A 20,403-nucleotide genomic window follows, 5' to 3' on the forward strand; every position below is an offset into this window, starting at 1 on the left:
AGGAGAAGCAGCCCGTGGCTGTCTCGGAAGGCGCGCAGTACAGGAAGAAGCAGCTGGCAAAGCAGCTGCCTGCTCACGATCAGGACCCTTCCAAGTGCCACGAGCTTTCCCCCAGTGAAGTGAGGCATATGGAACAATTCGTGAAGAAGTACAAAAGAGAGGCACTTGGTGTAGGAGATGTCAAGCTCCCTGGGGATGTGGAAGTGAGAGCTCCTGATGAGAATAACTTGAAAAATGGTGGTGGCAGAGGTACCTCATCTGCTGTTGGAACAATGGAGAGGTCCCCAAATCAGAAAGCATCTCAATATGTAAGTATAAGAATGGAAAGATAAAGCAAGAGGGTATATTATCATCTGAGTGTTCTTTTTGGTCATTTTAGCCCAATTAAATTGTTTGTTAATTTGGAATAGCAAAAATCTGGGGAGAGAAAGAAGGAACTGGAAAATGTTGTGAATGTCTGCATAGAGCCATGGTTTCTGACAGTATTTAATTCGTTGCAGCAAATAACTTACTAAGTGACACTTTCATCCTCAGTGCCCAAACATGTTAGCTTGGAGATAGAATATTAGGGTGGGTTTTACAGAATAACAGTCGAAAAGTTTGTATCATCTTTTGGACTAATTGTTACATTCTTCTCCTCTTGAAGAGTTAGTTTAATTTTAGAAGCTTGTTTTCTCCTCTTTTTTGGAAGAGCACTGAAATTACCCGCTTGACAAATTGTGTTTAAAGTGAAATTAAATTAAGGAATAATAAAGTAACATGTCTCCATCTTGTGTCCAACCAGTTGAACCATACAATGGCTTTTTTGACTAGCCTTCTTTTCATATTCAGCTCCATTTTCTTATCTGGTTTTTTTTTTTCCTCTTTGGCATCTGATTTCTCCTTGTGTCAGCCCAACAAAAAACAAAGTATATAAAACTACCCAGTTTTCATTGATATTTTAAAAAATTGTATCCTTAATCAAGTATTTCTGGCATAACTACTGCTGTGCATATCTCAGCTACCAATTACAAATTCAAAATAGGGGTAGGATTACTGAAGGAACATTAAATCAGTTTAGTGGAGGTAGACATTACTTAGGAGTGTCAAAGGCTCTACTGTAAGTTGATTTCTAGAAATGTTGCTATTATGTGTATGAATCATTAAAACTATTTGTCTGTGGGTTGCTTAGAGAACATTAATAGATGGAGAAAAAGGTTTGTTTAACACTGTAGAATTTGACTTTTGGTATTATTGGGGGGTGTGATGTGTTTTTTGTTGTTTGTTTCTGAACTGACAGTATATATGACTACTGGTGTGAAATATAAAATCAGCACTTAGGTTTTAGCTTTGGACATGGCCACTTACCCTAAAAATTTTCAAGCTGTGTCATTTGGTTACCTGTAGCTATTTGCCTTTTTTCTTGGTACCTGTCTTGTTATGAACAATCTAAGAAACAAGTTATTTTACCATGACTTAATTAGGTTACTGTCATTTTGTCTTATATCACCCTTTCCTGCTGGTTTACTTCAGTTTCACAGCAGCAATTCTTAACTTCTCTCCTCAAGGAAGACCTACAGAAATGCACATCTTGCATTGTACCCTGCTGGCCAACTGCCTTGGACTATAATAAGTCAGTAGCAGGAGGCACTCTGTCCTCATGAGTAATTGTATCAGAAGGTGCTTTGTTTTTTACATTACACCTGTTTATCACTTCCAGACTTTTCTTACTCCAGTACCCCTGAGTTCACCCCAAGTGAACATTTGGGTTTCTTACCTGTTTTTAGGTACTGACTTTACACTGGGTTAAATAATCAGGATTTAGATACATTATTTTTAAGTATTTGGGGGGGGTGTCTTATTTTTGCAACAAGACTTTGTTTCAGCTGTATGATTTAGCATTATCTCAACTGCTTTTTAACAGTTCAGCATAAATTGATACAGATGAGCTCTTAAATACTTAGCAGAAGAATGCCATCCATGTCTACAGTTTTTTTATTGGTTCTTCATTTTTGCTCATTACAAGATTTTCTTGTACATTGTTTTTCAGACTGAGTTTGAAAGTTGTATTCCTGTAGCTGTGGTAAAAAGAATCTCTTGAAAAATTAATTTTCATTATAGGAATAGCCTGCACTTCTTTGAAACCTGATAAAAAATAAAAAAGCAAGCCAAACAGCACTAACAACCAACTCTCCACTATTAATGTAAATATACCTATAGTAATTGTCTCTGTGTTTACAAATATAAAGCCTTTTCACCATGACTGAAAGCTGAATTAAAGAAAAATATGTACTTAGCATATTTTCATCTTGTAAAGAAGGAAATTTTTCTGTACCTTTTAACCACCAAAGCTGGAGATGTTGTAAGTGGTAGGCAGGTGAATCACATTGCCTAGACTTGGGTCTAGGCAGCTACTTAACCTTCCTCCAGTGGGCATCTCTTGGAGTATGAGGTCTAAAGTAGAAAGGTCAGAAACTTTTATATACATGTTTATTTAAACTTTCCCTTTCATTAAGTTCCCTACATTCTGCATTCTGTTTCAGTTCCAAGTTGTTCTTCTTCTTTTGGTGGCTTTCTATCTATCTTTTGAAATTGTCACGCATCTGGGATCCGATCAATATGCCTTGTAGCCAAGGCACTTTATATATATTTTATTTTTATATGCACACACAAAGCCATTTGTGGCTGATGTGAGTCATAGAGGAAAACCTTCCCAGGATGTTCAGCCCAGTCCACAGACCAGCTGGAGTGCAGGAAATGCCAAACCGGTGATTAAACTGTAGATAAAAAAATTTTGCTTCAGTAACATAAATCATCTGATTTTTTTACTTGATGGCACAACCCTCTCTGTAGGCAGGTGTAGGACAGATTGTGAAGTCTCTGGAACTATTTGTAGTGTAGCTCTGTATGTACACTTTGTAGTTTGTCCATAGTCACTCTCTTGTCCTAAAATCATTAATTACAGGCTGTTGGACAGCAGCCATGAGTAACTAGCATCCCTAGAACACGGCTTTAAACAGAATCCATTTGAAATATTCACTAATTTTTTATTTTCCTCACCAGTGATGCAGATATGGCTTGGTCTTCTCATGACCCATAAGTACAGCCATTTCCTTGTCATGCATTCTAGTCATAGTTGGTTAGCTTGGATGGAGGATCATCATTCTGTCCTTATTCCTAAGCATGTAAAGTTTACAGAGCATAACATGAATTTTAATTGCCTGTTGTTTTCTTTAAACACTGGACTGCAATTGCAGAATGTGAATACAGCAAAGTACAACAATCCTTTTAAGGAGCACTAATGCTATGACAGTGGAATGTGCATCATCTTGAATGGCTTAGTTGAACCTAAACTATGGTACAGATATATCCTGAACCACTGCTGTCTACTCGTGGGATTAAACTAATGCTTTAATTTCAGTCTGGAAAGATGGAATTTATTAAATATATTCATAGTATGTAATTTTTATAAATATAGCTCTCAAAGACTTAATTAACTTGGTAATAACCTCTTTCCAGTCCTGCTACCGCTGCAAACTGAACATGAAGGAAGGTGACCCAGCTGTCTATGCAGAACGTGCTGGATATGACAAATTGTGGCATCCGGGTTGTTTTGTCTGTTGCACCTGTGGTGAACTTCTGGTGGACATGATTTACTTCTGGAAGAATGGTAACCTGTATTGTGGAAGACATTACTGTGATAGTGAAAGACCCCGCTGTGCTGGATGTGATGAGGTAGGAAATATCCTAGTCCTTTCTTCTAGCACAAAAGTTTGTTCTCCTGATAAGTGTTTAGGAGTTTTACTAAAACATTTCAGTGCAGGAAGATGATATGCTTTCACCAGTATAGTTGGTATTTTAGTTACAAAGAACTGAAACCAATATGGACATTGCACATCCAGGAAAACCCATAGTTTGCTTTGGATTTGGTGGTGATTTTGCACAATCTGTAGGGACATAGGATGTGATATGTGAGGGCAAATTCTCCAAGTCACACTTATGCAGTTGTTGCCTTATCAGGGACACTAGGGGCCAAACTGACCCTGGGCAGCACCAGGGAGCTGCCCTCCTGGGGCCTCTGGCTTCTCTGAGCTCTTGGGAGCAGATTTTGGGAAACAAACAATGGTGGAACCACTGGGAATTCCCTGCAAATCACAAAACATCCAGAGGCTAGGTTTATTAAAAGGTACACTGTTCAAATGAATGCACTTGTTGACTTGTACACTTGTTTGTGTCTTCCTCCTAGCTAATATTCAGCAATGAATATACTCTGGCAGAAGGGCAGAACTGGCATCTGAAACACTTCTGCTGCTTTGACTGTGATTGTGTTCTGGCTGGTATAACCTATATAACAGTGAATGACAAGCCAGTCTGCAAATCCTGCTACATGAAGAATCATGCTGTGGTAAGGTCCTTACAGATGTCTTGGTGTTGTGAAGGAAGGGAACATGTCTGTGGAGCTTCAGACTTTTACTTTTTCTCCATCTGGGAGTATGTGAAGAGTATAAATTGAATATTTAGGCTTGAGTCAGTCATCTTCTTCCCCTTCAGGAATAAATAAACCAAAACCCACAACTTTAGGCAGGCAAATGTTTTGTGACTTCATAAACTTGAACAAAAGCCGCTGCTGGGGTGGAGGCGGGGAGCCTGTTGGACAAACACCTTGAACTTAGCCAGTGGTGAAGCAGGATTTGGTAACAGGAGTAAAGTAGGTGAAGATGAGTGATGCTGCTAAATGTTTATCAGTTGTAGTTCATTGAGCCTGGTGGGAATCAACTTCAGCTGCTGCTAAAGGCCTGTAGTTAAATACTGCAATCTAGGCACTTTGGTTTCATTTATTTCTACCCACACATGTTAAAAAGGAGAGTGATTGACAGGATGAAGCTAGAAGTTTGGAAAAGAATGGTAGTTCTTGATTTGTGGCTATGCTGGAAACTAATCTGAGATGATGGTCCATTTATATCTATAAGTTAGCTCACTACTAGCTGGGGGCTCAGTCTAATGTGCACTTAGGTAATTTATATGGTGAATGGAGAAAAAAATGGTCATCTCTAGTTGACAGTTAATAATATTCTGAGGTTGGTGTGAGGAATTTTTTTTTTGGAGAGGCTTTTTTTTTCCTCTTAAGTTTCTCAATCTAAATTATAATTTGTGAACCAGATTTTAAGATAAATTGCATTCAAGACATTCTAATAACCCTTGATTATTTGGCATAACCAAAGAGCTGTCAATGCACAGGAAGATTTGTAACTAATCTCTTCACATATTTAGGTTAATATATAAATATCTGTGCCATTTGACATAAAAGATTTTTATGATGATTTGGGTATTGGGAAGTCCTAACCATCATAACTGTCTAAGCTTAGTCCCTGCAGCAAATAACTTGTGTGTTCATTTTATTCTGTGCCCTCAGCTGAATTCCAATAAAGAAAAAAAATTCCAGTAAAGAAAAAATATCAAAAGCTGGAGACTTTTTTTAAAGGTTTCTTTTAACACCCGTCTCTCTCCTCCAAAAACATTTAAGAGTTCCAGGTTTTATTGCACTTGAAGAGAGCATGTGTGTGCTTCATTTCAGTGTTTTATTTCTCACCAGATCTGCCAAGGCTGTCACAATGCCATAGATCCAGAGGTTCAGCGTGTAAGCTACAACAACTTCAACTGGCATGCTAAGCGGGAATGTTTCCTGTGCTCCTGTTGCAGCAAGTGTCTCATTGGCCAGAAGTTCATATCTATGGAAGGGATGCTTTTCTGCTCAGTGGCATGTAAGGAAAAGATGATGTCCTAAAAGAAGACATGCGCAGAACTAATCAAGTATTGCTGTGTTCCAAAGGCTCTTGCATTTCTACTGTAAAATATATAGTGTCAGGGCATTTAAAATTATTGAAAGTATTAAATAGCATTTCCCAAAGATTTTTTTTAATGTCTGAAGCTTCCTATGTAATCCTCACTTCTTACCTATAATAATATTTTCTCTTTTGGAATACTGTTTCTGAATCTTACTTCAAATTGCTTCATATCACAGAAATGTAAGAAGAAATGTGTTACAAACTCTATACATTCTAAGGGAGCTCTTCACTGTGAAGAATCTTTCTGCTGTATCTTGTCTAATGCAACAAGAAAATGTGAAGATGCTTTATCTTGTTTTGTATGATAAATGTAACTCTTCCACCTCTGGTTTCACTAATTTATCATTTTTATAGTTTTTCTGCTTTCATCAAGCACTTTAGACAAAATGATCAGTTTTACTGACATGTACAGCTTTGTTTTCCTGACTTCAAGTATGCAGAGTGAATGACACTTAAAAAAAATTTGCCTTCAATAATTTCTTTGGGTTTGACACATGAGTTCTTGGGGAATGGTGACTTCTCATGTCTAGCTTTGAAAGTAACTCCACCAGTAGAAAATTGTTGGCTCATGTTTCTTTTTTGCAACTGTTCATGCCTGGAAAAGCTTTAATTTTACAAATACTAAAGTTATGTTGTAGATTGGGGGTGGGGGGTGTTGGTGTTAGAAAATAAGAGCAGGTCTTGCTTAGATTTTAAAAAAAAATTGCCAGAAGTAGTGGCATTTTAGCCTTTCAGAACTGGCTTCTGTTTTATATCATGAATGTTCCTTTCCTAAGTTGTGCCTTCTATCAAGAGGGATGTGGCACATAGTACTGTATGCATTTCCAAGAATGTATTTCTGCAAATGGATCCTGCTTTTGATTTCCAAGTTCTGAACCAAAGCATGAAGAAGTCTTTCCCAGAAAACTTCCAGTATTTCAGTGAAAAAATTCACAGCTGTGTATTAGCTTTGCTTACTAGATAAACCAAATGTGTGGCTCTTCCTTTTATTTAATAATTATAGACCTACAGTGAAGCTTCTTAGATATCTGTGCCAAACACTAAATGGGGAGTCTTTGGCCTAAAAAATAATAAAATAATTAATTGTTAAAGAAAAGTCTATGCAATTCTTATGTTTGGTTCTTGTAAGTTTTATGGTGATTGTATTGTAACACCTATAAATAAAATTAGTGGTTTTCACTTTAAATTGTCTACTAATTTTGTTCTTGTACAGTGTCCTTCAGAGGAGGCGAGGAGGAAGGGAAATGTTCCCTTACTTACCTTGGACATTATTTCCTAAAAACTGAAGACCTGCATTATTGTGCAGTGGTTACTGTCTTGTGTAACATTGTTAATGTGCCTATAGGTGCAAAACCGTGGGTCTTGTTCCAACAAATGCACAACTTCAGAACTTGGTGTTATTTTTTGTTCATATAAACTATTTTGAGACATTGGATGGGAAGTTTTGAATTCATACAAGTGAGGTAATGTGTTGAGAAAATAAAGTGCACTGTGATCCCTTGAGTCCTGCGAAAATAAAACACACTGAGATACACTGGGATTTTTATATGTTGTCTTAAGTTGTAAACTTTACATCCATGTTCTTGAAGCCTGTACAGCTTTTCTCAGAGATCCTCAGGAAGTACAAAAAGTATATGTATTTGAGCTCATGCCAATGACCTGTATCCTTGCCAGATTTGGAGGTTTAAACAAAGTAACACCAGAATGTCTCAGAGAAGGTTTTTCCATGTAAGTGCTACTTAACCTGCACCAGATTATGTACTTCCTGTACAGGAAATGCTGTGAGAATGGTGTCTGGGGGAGGGATAAGGTCTTATTTAATGATTATCCATAAGGTAGCTTAATAGTGACTGGGTTTTATCTCTTCTGAAAGATGCAGCTGACTTTTATAAAGAACTGTGAAAAGATCTTTTGCAACTTTCCTTGCCCTTCCTTTGCCACACTGTGTAACAGCTTTCTCATGAATGTGATTATTTGGACTGTTAGCAGTCATACTTTTCACTTTAAATCTTGTTTTGAACAGTTTTGTTTATTAAAATTTATTATTGTATAACCTTCATTTACAAAGCTGAGCAGGAGATACCTCAGGGGTTACTTATTCCATCAAGACACAATTGCTAAGGAAATTTATGCCAAACCAAACAATTTCAATAGTCCATCAACTAGGACTAACTTTTTCCAGGCCTCTTCTGAAGCATGTTGTCTTGCTGGCTTTAGCTGGCACTCCTCTTGATCCCTCTGGCTTCCCTCCCTGGAACCTGATGCATCTAGGTGTTTCTCCTATGGGGTATCCAAAGTTTAATTTCTGTTCATGCAGTAGTTAGAAAGGATCATGTCTTGAGAACATCAGGTGTAATGTACCGGTGATGCAGAGAGTGGGCAAAGATGCTGCTGTGTGACTTCACAATAGGTCAGGGATGATTAGGAGTGCTGAGCTGTTCTTGTAATGAACTAGGAAGGAATTTATGTTCCTGCAGATAATGCTTTTGGTGTTAGCTGAAAGATATGTCAACATACTGGAGCGCGAAAGCAAGCATTAGATTTCATTCTGTCACTGTCATAATAAAAATATTGGCAGTAAAGTGTTGGGGTTTTTTCTCTTGCATTTTTTGGCTATTTTATTAGAAGTCCCTTTGGGCCTATTTATCTTAATAAGCTAAGAATAGAAGCTGGAAGATTTTGCATACTTCAGTAATAAAAATATATACTTTCCAGATTAAATTTTGACCTCTCTTGAATGTTGAAGTTCTTTGCTGAAGAATAGAACTTTGTTGGTACGAAAGAGTTATAAGCAGTCATTTTAACAGCTAAATCTTTTTACTTAAGGAAGAGCTATCCTGTGGATCTGTAAAATTGAGGGTGGTAAAAGCTTTGCAAAAAATTTGAAAGAACAAAGCTAAGGAAGCACATTTTTGATTAATAATGTATTTGTACATGGTAGGAATAATTTTTTACTGAGATTTGGATTACATTTCAACCATACATTAGTATGGTTATACATATGCTAGAAACAAAAGAAAAACATCTTTTAATCAGGTCTTATATGTCTTTTATACCTCTGGAAATCTAAGGTTTATGTACTTAAAGACATGCTAAAGAGCAATCAACACAGCAACTTCCCATTTGCTTCCAGAATCATAGGTTTTGAATCTGAACAGAATTAATGGTGTGAAGCAAAATTATCTGAGTTGGTAGTAGTGATGACCATTAGCACAGCAGTGTTTGCTTGCAGAACTAGAAGTACTTGGACACTCCAGACCCTCTGTTCCCAGAACTGGTGAGGTGGGCGTGGCAGAATGGTAACATTTTGCTCTATAGCTCTGATAAATTTCACATGGGTTTGGGATCTAGAGCTAGGAATGGGTGGCAGGAAGGAGGCTGGCAGTCCATGAAGGGGGCAGCAATTCACCTAGCAGCAAGCTCTCCAAGGGACCAGGGACACAAAGGCTGTACTGAGAGCAGGATGAGGGGAGCTAGTGTGTGTAGCAGTTCAAGGGCAGAAATTCAGAGTTCAGGTAGGGTGTCCTCAGGTCCTGGGCATGCTCTCCCAGTACAGCAGTGTCCCATACCTTGTTGAATCTCAGTGGAAAGCCATCTTAAAAATCACCTCCGCAAGAGCAGTCCTCTGGGTCCCAAGTAGTCCTCCTTTCTCAGCCCAAGCAAAACACTGACAGAGAAGATTCTAGTCTGATTCACATCAATATATATGAAGGTTTTTGTGTGGTGAAAAAGGGTAGGAGAGGCCAGGAGAAAATCTTTTACTAGGCCTCTACACCTCTCCATGTGTCAGGACTGTGGAATGCCCTGTTTTATCCTAGAACTGACAGGAGCACACTCCAACTGCTCGTCACATGTCCATCAGTCTCCATTGAATGCAAATGTTATTTTCTTTATCATTATCAGTGTGAAGCACAGGGAAGGTTTGTTCACCTTCTTTTGTGTCTCTGAATGAGTGAAGTGTTTGCTTCCAGAAGTGAGAAGTCTTGATTCAAGGCTGTCCTCAAGCATTTTTTCTCCAAATTCTCCCACTCACCTTCTGGGAGAATGTCCCAGCCATCAAGCTGTGGTGTCAGCTCCAAGTAGGCATCCTTCATATCATCCATTAAAGGTAGGCCAAAGCAATTAAGAATTTCATATTCAACCTAAATTACACATGATACTATATGTAGCCAGCACTACACACAGTACAAAAGCTAATGATTTTTAATGTTAACTGGAAAACACCATTGAAGTTGTATTGCTATGCTGTTAGCACTCAGCAGTGAGTAGGATCACACACAAGTGGATTTGGTGATTTTTGTCTTGCAAAGAGCTGCTTATTAATGGTATAAAGTTGGAGCCTCTTTGCATTCATTGCATCTACTAAATTATTGGTTCAAAGTGTTGAGGCTGAAAAAGTCTATGGGCCAGGGCCTTCTACCTCTGCCTTTTCTCCATCCTTCAGCCAAAAAGTAAATTGAGTTTGTTAACTAAGCATAAGGCCAAAAAATGGTAATTAGTAGAATCTGTACTGCCAAAGAGGCTCTAGAAGTAAGTGCTAAATGGAAAACATATCATCTAATTATCATCAAGTACTGAAAATAACGTGTTCATTTTTTCCATGTCCTCATTAACATAAAATGATGGGTAAAGGAGCTTTAGGGACCTAAAGTCCAAAACCATCTGAGCCAGGACTAGGCTCTCAGACTGTAGACTGCCACCCTGTGTTCACTGCCTCACTCACAAAAACTGAGCCAGATAGGTTTTACCTCTGGCAAGCACCAAGGCAATACCTGCTTCAGGGTGCCACCACCAGAGCTGCAATGTGACTGCTATGATGACGAAAAAGTGTTACAGATCAGTTTCCCCCTTTGCCTCCCCCCTAAACAAGTGAAAAAAATAAGAGGATGTTTCTGCTACAAATTAAGCCCAGCATTGTTCAGATTTGGATTCATGCCCAGCATTGTCATAGAAAACTTTTGCACCCAGTTTATGAGAAACTAGTCAAGCTTCATAAATTTGTTAACTTTTCATTTGTTAAAAAAAAATGGTGTCACAATAAAGCATCGAGGCTATTTATTGGTTGCCCTGAGTGAGTTGTTTACATGAGTCAAGAGTTGATTTTTGTGTTGGCAGTAAGTGAATTCTTGGAAGCAGCCACCTGATGTTCCTCGGTTCCCCAGCAGATGCCGTCTGTGCTGCGCTCAGCGCACGGGCTGCTGCATCCGCAGGGCAGGGCTCTGGGAAACAGCAGGAAAATCAGTTTTGAACTGAAAGACATGTTCTGAAGGCTTTAAGGAGTAAGCTGAGGACAGGGCTCTAAGTCTAGAAGGCAGTGTAGAACTGGAAAACAGCATGACCAGGAATTTGGATGGGAGAAAGAGGCTCAGAGGAGCTATTTTAGAATTAACATGAGCAGAGTAGGAAAATAGAGGGAAAACATGTAATAAGCCAGGGCATAATCCTGAATCATGGAAGCACTGTGAAATAGTTTTGACTTACTATTAAAAGGTAAAAACCATGGAGTGCTGAAGTTCAATTGCTCTGGAAAAGGAAAATTTATGATGCTGTTTAATTGCTATGGGTAGAAATCAGGCCATGAGGGTAAGAAACAGGCTGCAATAATCAAAGCTGTGAGATAAGAAGAAGAGGACTTCAAGATGACAGGTGCTGAGGAGAGGTGGTTCTTCAGCCCTGATGAGGCATATCTGGAGTGCTGCGTCCAGTTTTGGTCTCCTCAGTACAAGACAGACCTGGAGCTTCTGGAGTGGATTCAGCAGAGGACAACAAAACTGATTGAGGAGCTGAAGCATCTCTTATGATGAAAGTCAGAGGGAGCTGGGCCTTTTCAGCCTTGAGAAGAGACAGCTGAGTGGGGACATCCTCAATGTCTATCAGTATTGACGGGAGGGAGGGTGTCAAGGGCACGGGAGCCAGGCTCTGCTCAGTGGTGCTGGGCACAAAAAGCAACAGGCAGAAACTGATGCTCAGGAATTGCATCCTATATTCACCCGAATATAAGAAAGAACTCTACTGTGCAGGTGCCAGTTCAATCCTCTGCTGAAGGCAGGATAAAATTGTTGGGTATATTGCTACTCGGGGCCTTGTCCAGCCAAGTCATAGTCACAACCTGTTTATTCCAATGACAATTGTAATTTAGTTCTGTTTATCTCCTGGCCTGCTCTGGTTTTCACTGACACACATCACTGAAAAGGTACCTACCAGCTGCCATTTCTCTCTCCAACTCAAATCATTGCTCCATAACATCTTCCTTACAACAGCCAAAGTATTTCCAAGTACCTGAACCAAAGCAGCTTAGCTCCCAGAGGTTTTGTGACTAATTGACAATCTAATTGTACTATATTAATTTGCAGCAAGAGTTTCTCCTTTAGAGACTTCAAAGAATCTAATTGGGAAACCATACTTATAAATGTATTTATGACTTTTATCATCATCTTCATTTACTGTGTAGCAGACACTCCATACAGGCAAGAACTCTGAGGGTTTCTGTGGCTTAATACATTCTCTGACTAATGCATTTCCCATGATTTGGGAATTCATTAGATCTTACTTGCCCATGTGAAATTTACGTTGTCTATTAAGAGGCTGAGGCTCAGCAGAGGTTCAGCATTAACGGACAAAACTTGTTTTGCAAGCTTTTTGAAACTTTTAGGAACTTAATATTAGATGTCTATCCCCCTGCCAAGTTTGGCTAAGGTTACAGGAGAAGAGGCTCCTCTGTCTCACCCACAGACCGCCTACATGGCAAACACATCCGCACGACTCAGTCTGAAGAGTCTTTCCAAAAGTACCTTAACTAACACTTCAGTGTGGTCTGCACCCATTTCTATCTGACACTAGCAAGCTTCAGAACAGGCAGAAAAATCCACGCTCAGCATTTGTAGCATTTCCTACTGGTGTGTTTTGGTGGTGTGACCCTCTGTTCAGCCTTATGGTTCTAACCTTTACTGCATTTCAAGTTCTGGACCCAAAAATTCTGACAGACAAGATTCAGGTACTGACACCTTTTAGTTATTTTGTGTAGAAATTTGAGTCAATGGAAGCTATTCAAGCTTATCTTGCCTCAGTTGGACACATATTCATCAAAGAAAATATGGAAAAAAGTCAACAACATAGCCTAAAGTTCCAGCTGAAACAAGCTGGGAGGTATTTTTAATTAGTAAGTTTGGTGGTGTATTCAGGAGACAAATCAAGAATAATCAGTAAGAATAAAATCAGCAAACAGTTCATCAGTTCTTAGAAAACATTTTAATGACCTTTCAGAATAGGGAGCCAGAACATTGTGGGCAGAATACAAACAGCATCTCTCTCATTCCAGGAATTCAATGCACTTTTTTTCACTTCAAAAACTCTCAATATGATAGGCATTCAGAAGTTTTTCAGGCCACTTTTGTGGACTTGCATCTATTCCATGTTTTCTTTTTTTTTATTTTGGTTAGGTTTTTTTAATGTGTTAGGGAAATTATCTCTAAAACTGAATATTCCTCTACAGATACCTTAATTACAGCAAACAGACAGGTTCTTAGCCCACCCTAATTTAACTACAATGCATGGGAAGTATCAATATACACTGCTTGGAATCCTTTTTATCTTTTTACCTCTTTCTAAAAGCACAAGGAATCAGCATAGTTTAGCAGACTGCAGAGTATGACTGCGAAGCAGAAACATCCAATATCTAATTCCAGTCACTGGCTGAATGCAACAGACATTGTCTAAATTCTTTGGGCATTCTGTTCCTCCATTCCCATCCTATGTGGATGGCTGTAGCAGCAACTTCACGGGGATATTTTGAGACCTTGTTCACTCTAACCAGTAAAGTTTATTGAATCTGTAAACTGTATAACTGCAGTGCAGTTCTATAAATGTTCTTAACAGTCTTTTCTGAAATACCTTTTCTTTTCATTTTGAAATTCCCATACAAAACTGCCAAACAGAATCTGGGCTTTATATTTAGGAAGCCTGTAATCATTCCATGAAGTTCAAGAAATCTGGCAGTGATCTGGAATACTTCGGAGGTAATGGAAGGTTACCAGGAGTAACGCAGAAGTGCCTTGTATGGTAGTGGAGAGTAGAACTAGCAGATATTATGATAATACAGCACAGCTCTTGTCTTTGGGGTTGGCCTTGGTTGTATAGCTCTGCCTGCATCTGAAATGCATGGCAGGGTAAACATCACACAGAGATTCTCTTAAACATTTGTAAAGAGTTCAGCAATTTTGAGAAACGGGGTGGAGCCTGCAGATGGCTAAAAAAAGAAGCATTATTCTCACGCTTGCTGAACTCACTGTCCCAAGCCCAGTTCTGATCCTAATGTAAACCACTGCCACTTGCCTTCAGGCACAGTTGTACAACGTGTGTCTGACCAGACTTGGAAGGCACACACTGTTCCAGAGAGGGCTGTGCTGAACCAGCCTGACCCAAATGTGATACCCCAAAGTGAGGATTTCTTCCTACTTAGCAAGAAAAGGTGCAGTATTGAGTATATTGTGGGTGGCTTGGAAGAGAAGAAACTTTTTTTACTGAAAACTAGTTCTGGAAAGCAGAAATCCTGAGCTATCATCTTGAGGCTGGGTTTTCTTTATCTCACTGCTAATCACTTAGAGAAAGTGAAATCTTTTCTAGTTCTGTGGTTTAATTTTTTTTTAATTAGAATGGCAGCACCAATGTTTCTGGAACCTTCTGAAGTCAATTAATAGTTTTAAAATAACTTGCAGATGAAAGGTAGTAAATGTTTACTTCAGGTGACTGTGTTCTCAACATTCCAGTTTCACAGAACTCAATATGGAAATTTGCTTGGCCCACAATATCTGGCTATTACACCTAGGCCTTGAGGCTCTAGTTGCATGTTACCACTCAGCTCCCCTGCTCTGAATCTTGGCTCAAGGTGTGGTATCTTTTATTTTGGAAACACCCTGATGCTGTTATTGCTGGTAAATTTAGTTCTCAGTTCAGCCAATTGAACTTGAATACTGAGTTAACTGCAGCTATTTATTTACTTATCAGAAGACAACATTAAAATAAAGAACCAAATAAAATCAAAAAGAATCAAATAAAAGTTTAAAAAAGCCCAACATCCTTTAATCCAACATAATCCCAAATGGCCTCATTAGGATTGCCTGATTAGAAGTGCTATTTGCTATAGCAGCACTATACTAGTCTGCGCTCCTAATCACTCAGAGAACATCTATGGGTGGGCAATCTCATTAGTGCAGGAAAAGGTTGTATCAGGAGGTGTTCCATCTTTCAAACTGATAAGAACAGGTCCCTACTGACAGAAGTCTGTGGAAAGGGAATAGGATGTGGAATTTTAGGCTCCCATTTCAGAGGAGCCTGCCAGCAGTCCTCATACGTGGTGGTACACAGGTCTCAGTCCCATTAGCAGAGGTAATAGGAAGACAGAGCTCTTTGGGAGGGGTTCTCTAGGGACTCCAGTAACAGGAGAGGAATTAGAAGCCTCTGAGGAATGTCAGAGTCCCACCCCATCAGCTAACCCATATCCTTCACTTTACATTCATAGCCATAGGGCTGACATCCACAAGTGAGGCAACACTGAGTCATCAGTCATCCAAACTAGCAAATTACTTTCACAGGATTCCCCACATCTATAAAGCAGACAAGAAATGTGGAGTGTTATTTTTTGGTCGAGCACGGTCCTTTCACCCCAGGCCAGCGACGTTGCCTCTTCTATTGTTAATAGAGACTCCTACAGGAAACCTCTCTGAGGGAAGGTACAGAAGTGAGACCTGGCCAGCTGCCTGCTCATACCAATCTGCAGCCAGTTCAGCTGACTGAGGGAATCATAGGATGATCACAGTTGGAAGAGATCTTAAAGATTTTCCAGTCTAACCATTCACCCAGCACTACCACTGTAAACACTAACCCACATCACCCAGTGCCAGATGCAGATGCCTCTTAAACATCTCCAGGTGTGGTTAGTCAAGCACCTCCCTGGACAACTTATTCCAATCACCCCAACAGTGATTTTTTTTTCTAACATCTAATCTGAATCTCCCATCTCATCTTAAGGCAATTTCCTCTCACTGAAGGCACAGTAGAAGAGACCAGCCCCCACCTCACCACAGCCTTCCTTCAGGTAAATTTGGAAGGTGATGAGCTGCTCCCTGCATCCTCAAGGCTAAACAAACCCAGTTCCCTCAGCCACTCCTCATAAAACATGTTTTCTAGACCTTTCACCTTATTGCCCTTCCCTGGACAGGCTCCAGTGTCTCCATGACCTTTTTGAAGTGAGAGGCCCAAAACTGAGCTGTACTCAAGATGTGGCATCACCAATGCTGAGTACAGGAGGGAAGGTCTCAGGTTTTGGAGGGGCTCTTGTCTTTTGGGGCACTGTGTTTTTAACCCAGCCAGCAACCAAGCCCTGCACAGCTGCTCACTCACTGCTCCACCACCAGGACTGGGGGTAAAATCAAAAGGATAAAAGCTGGAATAGTCGTGAATTGAGATAGAGACAGTTTAATAGGGAAAGCAAAAGCCATGCACACAGGCAAAGCAAAACAAGGAATTAAGTCACTGCTTCCCATGGGCAAGCAGGTGTTCCACTATCTCCAGGAGAGCAGAGCCCCATCACACCTAATGATGACTTGGGATGTTAAATGCCATCACTCCAAACATCCCCCCTTTCCCCTTCATCCTCCCACTTTAAATACAGAACATTACATTGTATGGTACTGTATGGAATATTGTTTTGGTCAGTTTGAATCACTTGCCCTGGCTGTGCCATCTCCCAACTTGCCATGCACCCCCAATCTTCTCACCAGCACTGCTCAGCAATAACAAAAACTTCTTGATATTATCAGGACTGTTTTCAGCAGAAATCTAAACCACAGCCCCTCAGTCCACTATACCTCAGCTCAAACCTGCACACAGGCTTAAGTCAGAAAATGTTGTGAGGGAAGAATTTGCTTTAATAAGGACAAAAGGCAAAAAGTCCATTGTCCAGAGTATCTGCATGCAGCTGACACTTCCTTTAGTTAAAATAAAAAAGCTTTCTAGATGTTCATATTATCAGGACTGTGCAGCAGCTTACTTTGAGCATAACTGAGGCTGCATGCACAATATGCCTACAAAAGTAGCATGGGACAATTTATAGTTAAGCAATGATGTAAAGTCTGGAGAATAATAATAGAAAACAGAATTGGAAAGAAAACAAAAGTTATTTCCTTTGGAAAATGTTGCTTTTGAGTCTCCAAATTATCTCTTAATCCACCAAACTGTGCTAGGTGTTGTCTTAGAAGGAGCTATTAGAAGATTTGCATTTAACTTTAGTAAGCACGTAAGAATAAGGTAACTTCTTTAGACTAATAAATGATGCCTCACATTAGCAAATAGCTCAAGGGAGTAATTTCTCTTCCCCTTTATGTAAAAAATTGGTTCATCCTTTACAAAATTTCCTTTTTTCTGGAGCACATCACTAGCACACTGACCAGTCAACATCTGCCAACGTAAGCAGACATTTCACTTCCCACCAGGGGTGAAAGAGGGGAGATTTAGGCCACCATCTCAGACAGGACTTTTCTCAGAGTTATTTGCAGTAGACTCACAAAATATGTGAGTCCATCTTGAATAAGCAGCAATGGTAAACATATATTGTGGCAACTAGAGTCAGAGAAGAAAATGCAAAGTTCTGTTTTATATTAGCTGCAAATAAGTATGTAATAGGCTTCAAACTATGAAATGTTTTCTTTCCTTTGTTTTGACTAGATTTGTAATAAGTCAAACAATATAATAAAAGTCAGAGCAGAGCTGCTAAAGCCAATCTTCTCTTTGGCCTAAAACAACAGTAATGCAGGCAAGAGAAGTATTTTACTCTTTCAGTCATTTTGGAAACTAAAGTGGATGGCTAATTGAGTCAAAGTTTAATTTCCTGAATATTTGTCAAAAATTCAACATTTGTTTTTGCCGGATGATAGTGTGCTATACTCGCCATGTTCAAAGTCAAGGCATAACATTGTTTAGTTGCTTCTGTTTTATCTTTGTGATATGAACACGAATAGTCTCTATGAGTTAGCTTCTCACAGTCAAACTGCAACACAGTTTATGCAAGCCACTTATCTGGATTGCTGTGAAATGGTGCTGTAAAATATGGTAAATACTGCATGAAAAACATTTTTGCGTTGCTTAGACACAAGGCTTCAGTGAAAGCAGGGTTTGCTTGCCAACTTGCAGGGGAGTCAAATGGGCCCAAAAAGGTGCTCTCTGTTCCTGCAATATCTAATTTTTCCATGTGTACTTTATAACTTGCCAGGAAACAACCAGGCAATAATGTTGCAATTAAATAGCAAAATAGGTAACATTGGAGGTTATGGGCAGCTGATGCTGATGTTCCCACTGTTCCTTTGAGTGTCTCTTCCCACTGACTGTAATTGAATCTGGATTCCTAAACTTGCATTTCCTTAATTGCACCTAAGGTAGATGCCTAAAGCAAGCATAGCATACCACTAAGTAAATATAGTAATTGTGTGTTAAATCTATTCCCACTTCAGTGTCTGTACTTTTCCCTTTTCCTGCTTTTTTTAAGATAACAAAAGAAAATAACTTTCAGATGCTTAGTATTCAGCCAGATGTGAGGTATGCAGGCTCTTTTTCCTACACCTTCACTTCCCTCTGGTAAAGGCAGATTAGACAAGTTGTAAACAAATCCTTTCAAATCTGGTCCTTATATTTTAAAGCTGTAACTGCTAATTAGAGCAATGTCACTGATAGGAATTTCAAGTGCTCAACACCCTTAGAGATACAGTATTTAATCCTGCAAACTGATGAGCACTCTTGACCTGACCCAACACTACACTTGAAAAGATATATGGCACTTTTTTACATAAGACTGCTATTAAATGCTTTGCTGCATTGGGAGAAAATAGATAAAGGCAAGATAAAGTTCATGTCACCTAATTTTAGCCATTTAACATAAGATGTCAATCTGAAGCTCATCATCAAAACTCAGCCTGGTTCTAAAGAGAGGAGGTAAAAGCATCTCCAGAGGGTGATTCTATTTCAGACATTGATTTATGAATGACTGAATTTCTCCCACTCATTCCTCTCTCTCTCGGTAGCCCTTTGGCTTAGAGTACACATTTGACTTTCTGAGAGTCAAAGTAATTCAGTCTAATTACCTATCCATTTCTGCAGAATTTGTAATGATTTCCTTTAGTCTGTGTATCAGCTTAAAATATTGATATAATCTGAATGCAAATATAAGGTCTGTGTCCCTCTGTTATTACATGTAAGCAGGAAGAGAAAATAAATGCTACCAGCCTCTTGAACTCTTTTTTTTCTTACAATATTACACAAGAATTAAATCCCTTGGGCACGAAATTGTCAGAGAGAAATAATTTATTCTTTTCTTATTTCTTACTGTATCTGCAGATTGCTGTCACACCCACAGTGATAAATTTATACCCAGTTCTCTGATGGAAAGAATTCAGGCAGTGAGAAGTAACTGCCTGTTAGGAGTGGAGCTCTTATCTATATGTGGAGTCTTAGCTAAAAATGAATTAATAACTTGTTGAGGAAAAAAAAGCAAAGCATTTCCATTCTTATCTCTTAGAAAGTTTTTTTAACAAGTGGATCACAACTAAAGCTAAAGATCATCAAAAGGCAGCCACACAGCACTGTGGAAAACTCTGTAGTTGAGGTTTGCCAAAGACCTCCTTGTGTGGTCTTGAGATCCTCTGAATGCTGATAAAAACCATAAGAAACTGTGATAATATCTCAGTGCACTTAGTATGGAAAGGAACAAATGGAAAGCTTGATCAGAAACATCTAGAATGAGTGAAATGTGGATAGGAGATGTAAACTTTTGCACAGTACCTGGCTTAATTTTAATTTCCATGTGGCATAAATAAATAAAACTTTATCACAAGCTTGACACAACATATTTTTGAGTGCAGTGAAGGCATTTTAATGATATGTTCTCACAAGCTCAAGTGAACACATCCTAATTGTCTGTCAGTGGCTGGATGTGCATGTGCTCCCAGCCCATTGCAAACAGGCAGTTTACCAGCCTTTGTGGGTGACTGCTTATAAACCCACTCTCCTTTGCTTTTCAACAGGCCAGGAACACACTTGGACCAGTCAGTCTCTAACAGATCACGGAAATCCAGTCATATCTTGAAATCAGGAAGGCAAATTGAATTAGTAAAGAGAGCCTGAAGAGCTACTGATTCTTTCACCAGTGGATTTGGTGGGGGGGGGGAAATAATAAGATTTTCCCTTTTACTACATTTTTCTTTTTTCAGATGGCAAATAATTGTATTACAGTGTAAGTCTGAGCCACAGTTTGATTAAATTTTTGTGATTTTTTCCCACAATTTTGGGCTATATTTGTACTAATCATTTACTAATCATTGAAATTCACACATATTTCTTCTTAACAAATTATTACAGAGGGGCCGATTTACAAACTATTCCAAACTATTTACATCACCTCCAGGTCTTTCTTTTTATCACACAGAAATGCATTTTTTTTAAATAAAGCTACTCATGTGCCTTTGTTTTCAAGGCCTGTGTTTCTCATCTGATAGCTTATGTATCTAATTTGAGCTTATGTGCATACTTGACA

General features: G+C 39.1%; 2 protein-coding genes across 2 annotated transcripts in view; both read left to right on the forward strand.

Annotated features, from left to right (window-relative positions):
• The window catches only part of TES (testin LIM domain protein), a 17,046-nt gene extending 10,035 nt beyond the window's left edge, over positions 1–7,011 (forward strand). The window contains exons 3-6 of the mRNA XM_031056905.1: positions 3–308; positions 3,499–3,714; positions 4,226–4,384; positions 5,573–7,011. Coding sequence (XP_030912765.1) covers positions 3–308; positions 3,499–3,714; positions 4,226–4,384; positions 5,573–5,764 — 873 coding nt within the window. The 3' untranslated portion in view covers positions 5,765–7,011. The remainder of the gene's footprint in view (positions 1–2; positions 309–3,498; positions 3,715–4,225; positions 4,385–5,572) is intronic.
• Positions 5,773–20,403, forward strand: part of CAV2 (caveolin 2) — a 91,010-nt gene continuing 76,379 nt past the window's right edge. The window contains exon 1 of the mRNA XM_031056906.1: positions 5,773–5,790. Coding sequence (XP_030912766.1) covers positions 5,773–5,790 — 18 coding nt within the window. The remainder of the gene's footprint in view (positions 5,791–20,403) is intronic.

This window comes from Geospiza fortis, unplaced genomic scaffold (assembly GCF_000277835.1).
Source record: "Geospiza fortis unplaced genomic scaffold, GeoFor_1.0 scaffold195, whole genome shotgun sequence".
NCBI lineage: Eukaryota > Metazoa > Chordata > Aves > Passeriformes > Thraupidae > Geospiza > Geospiza fortis.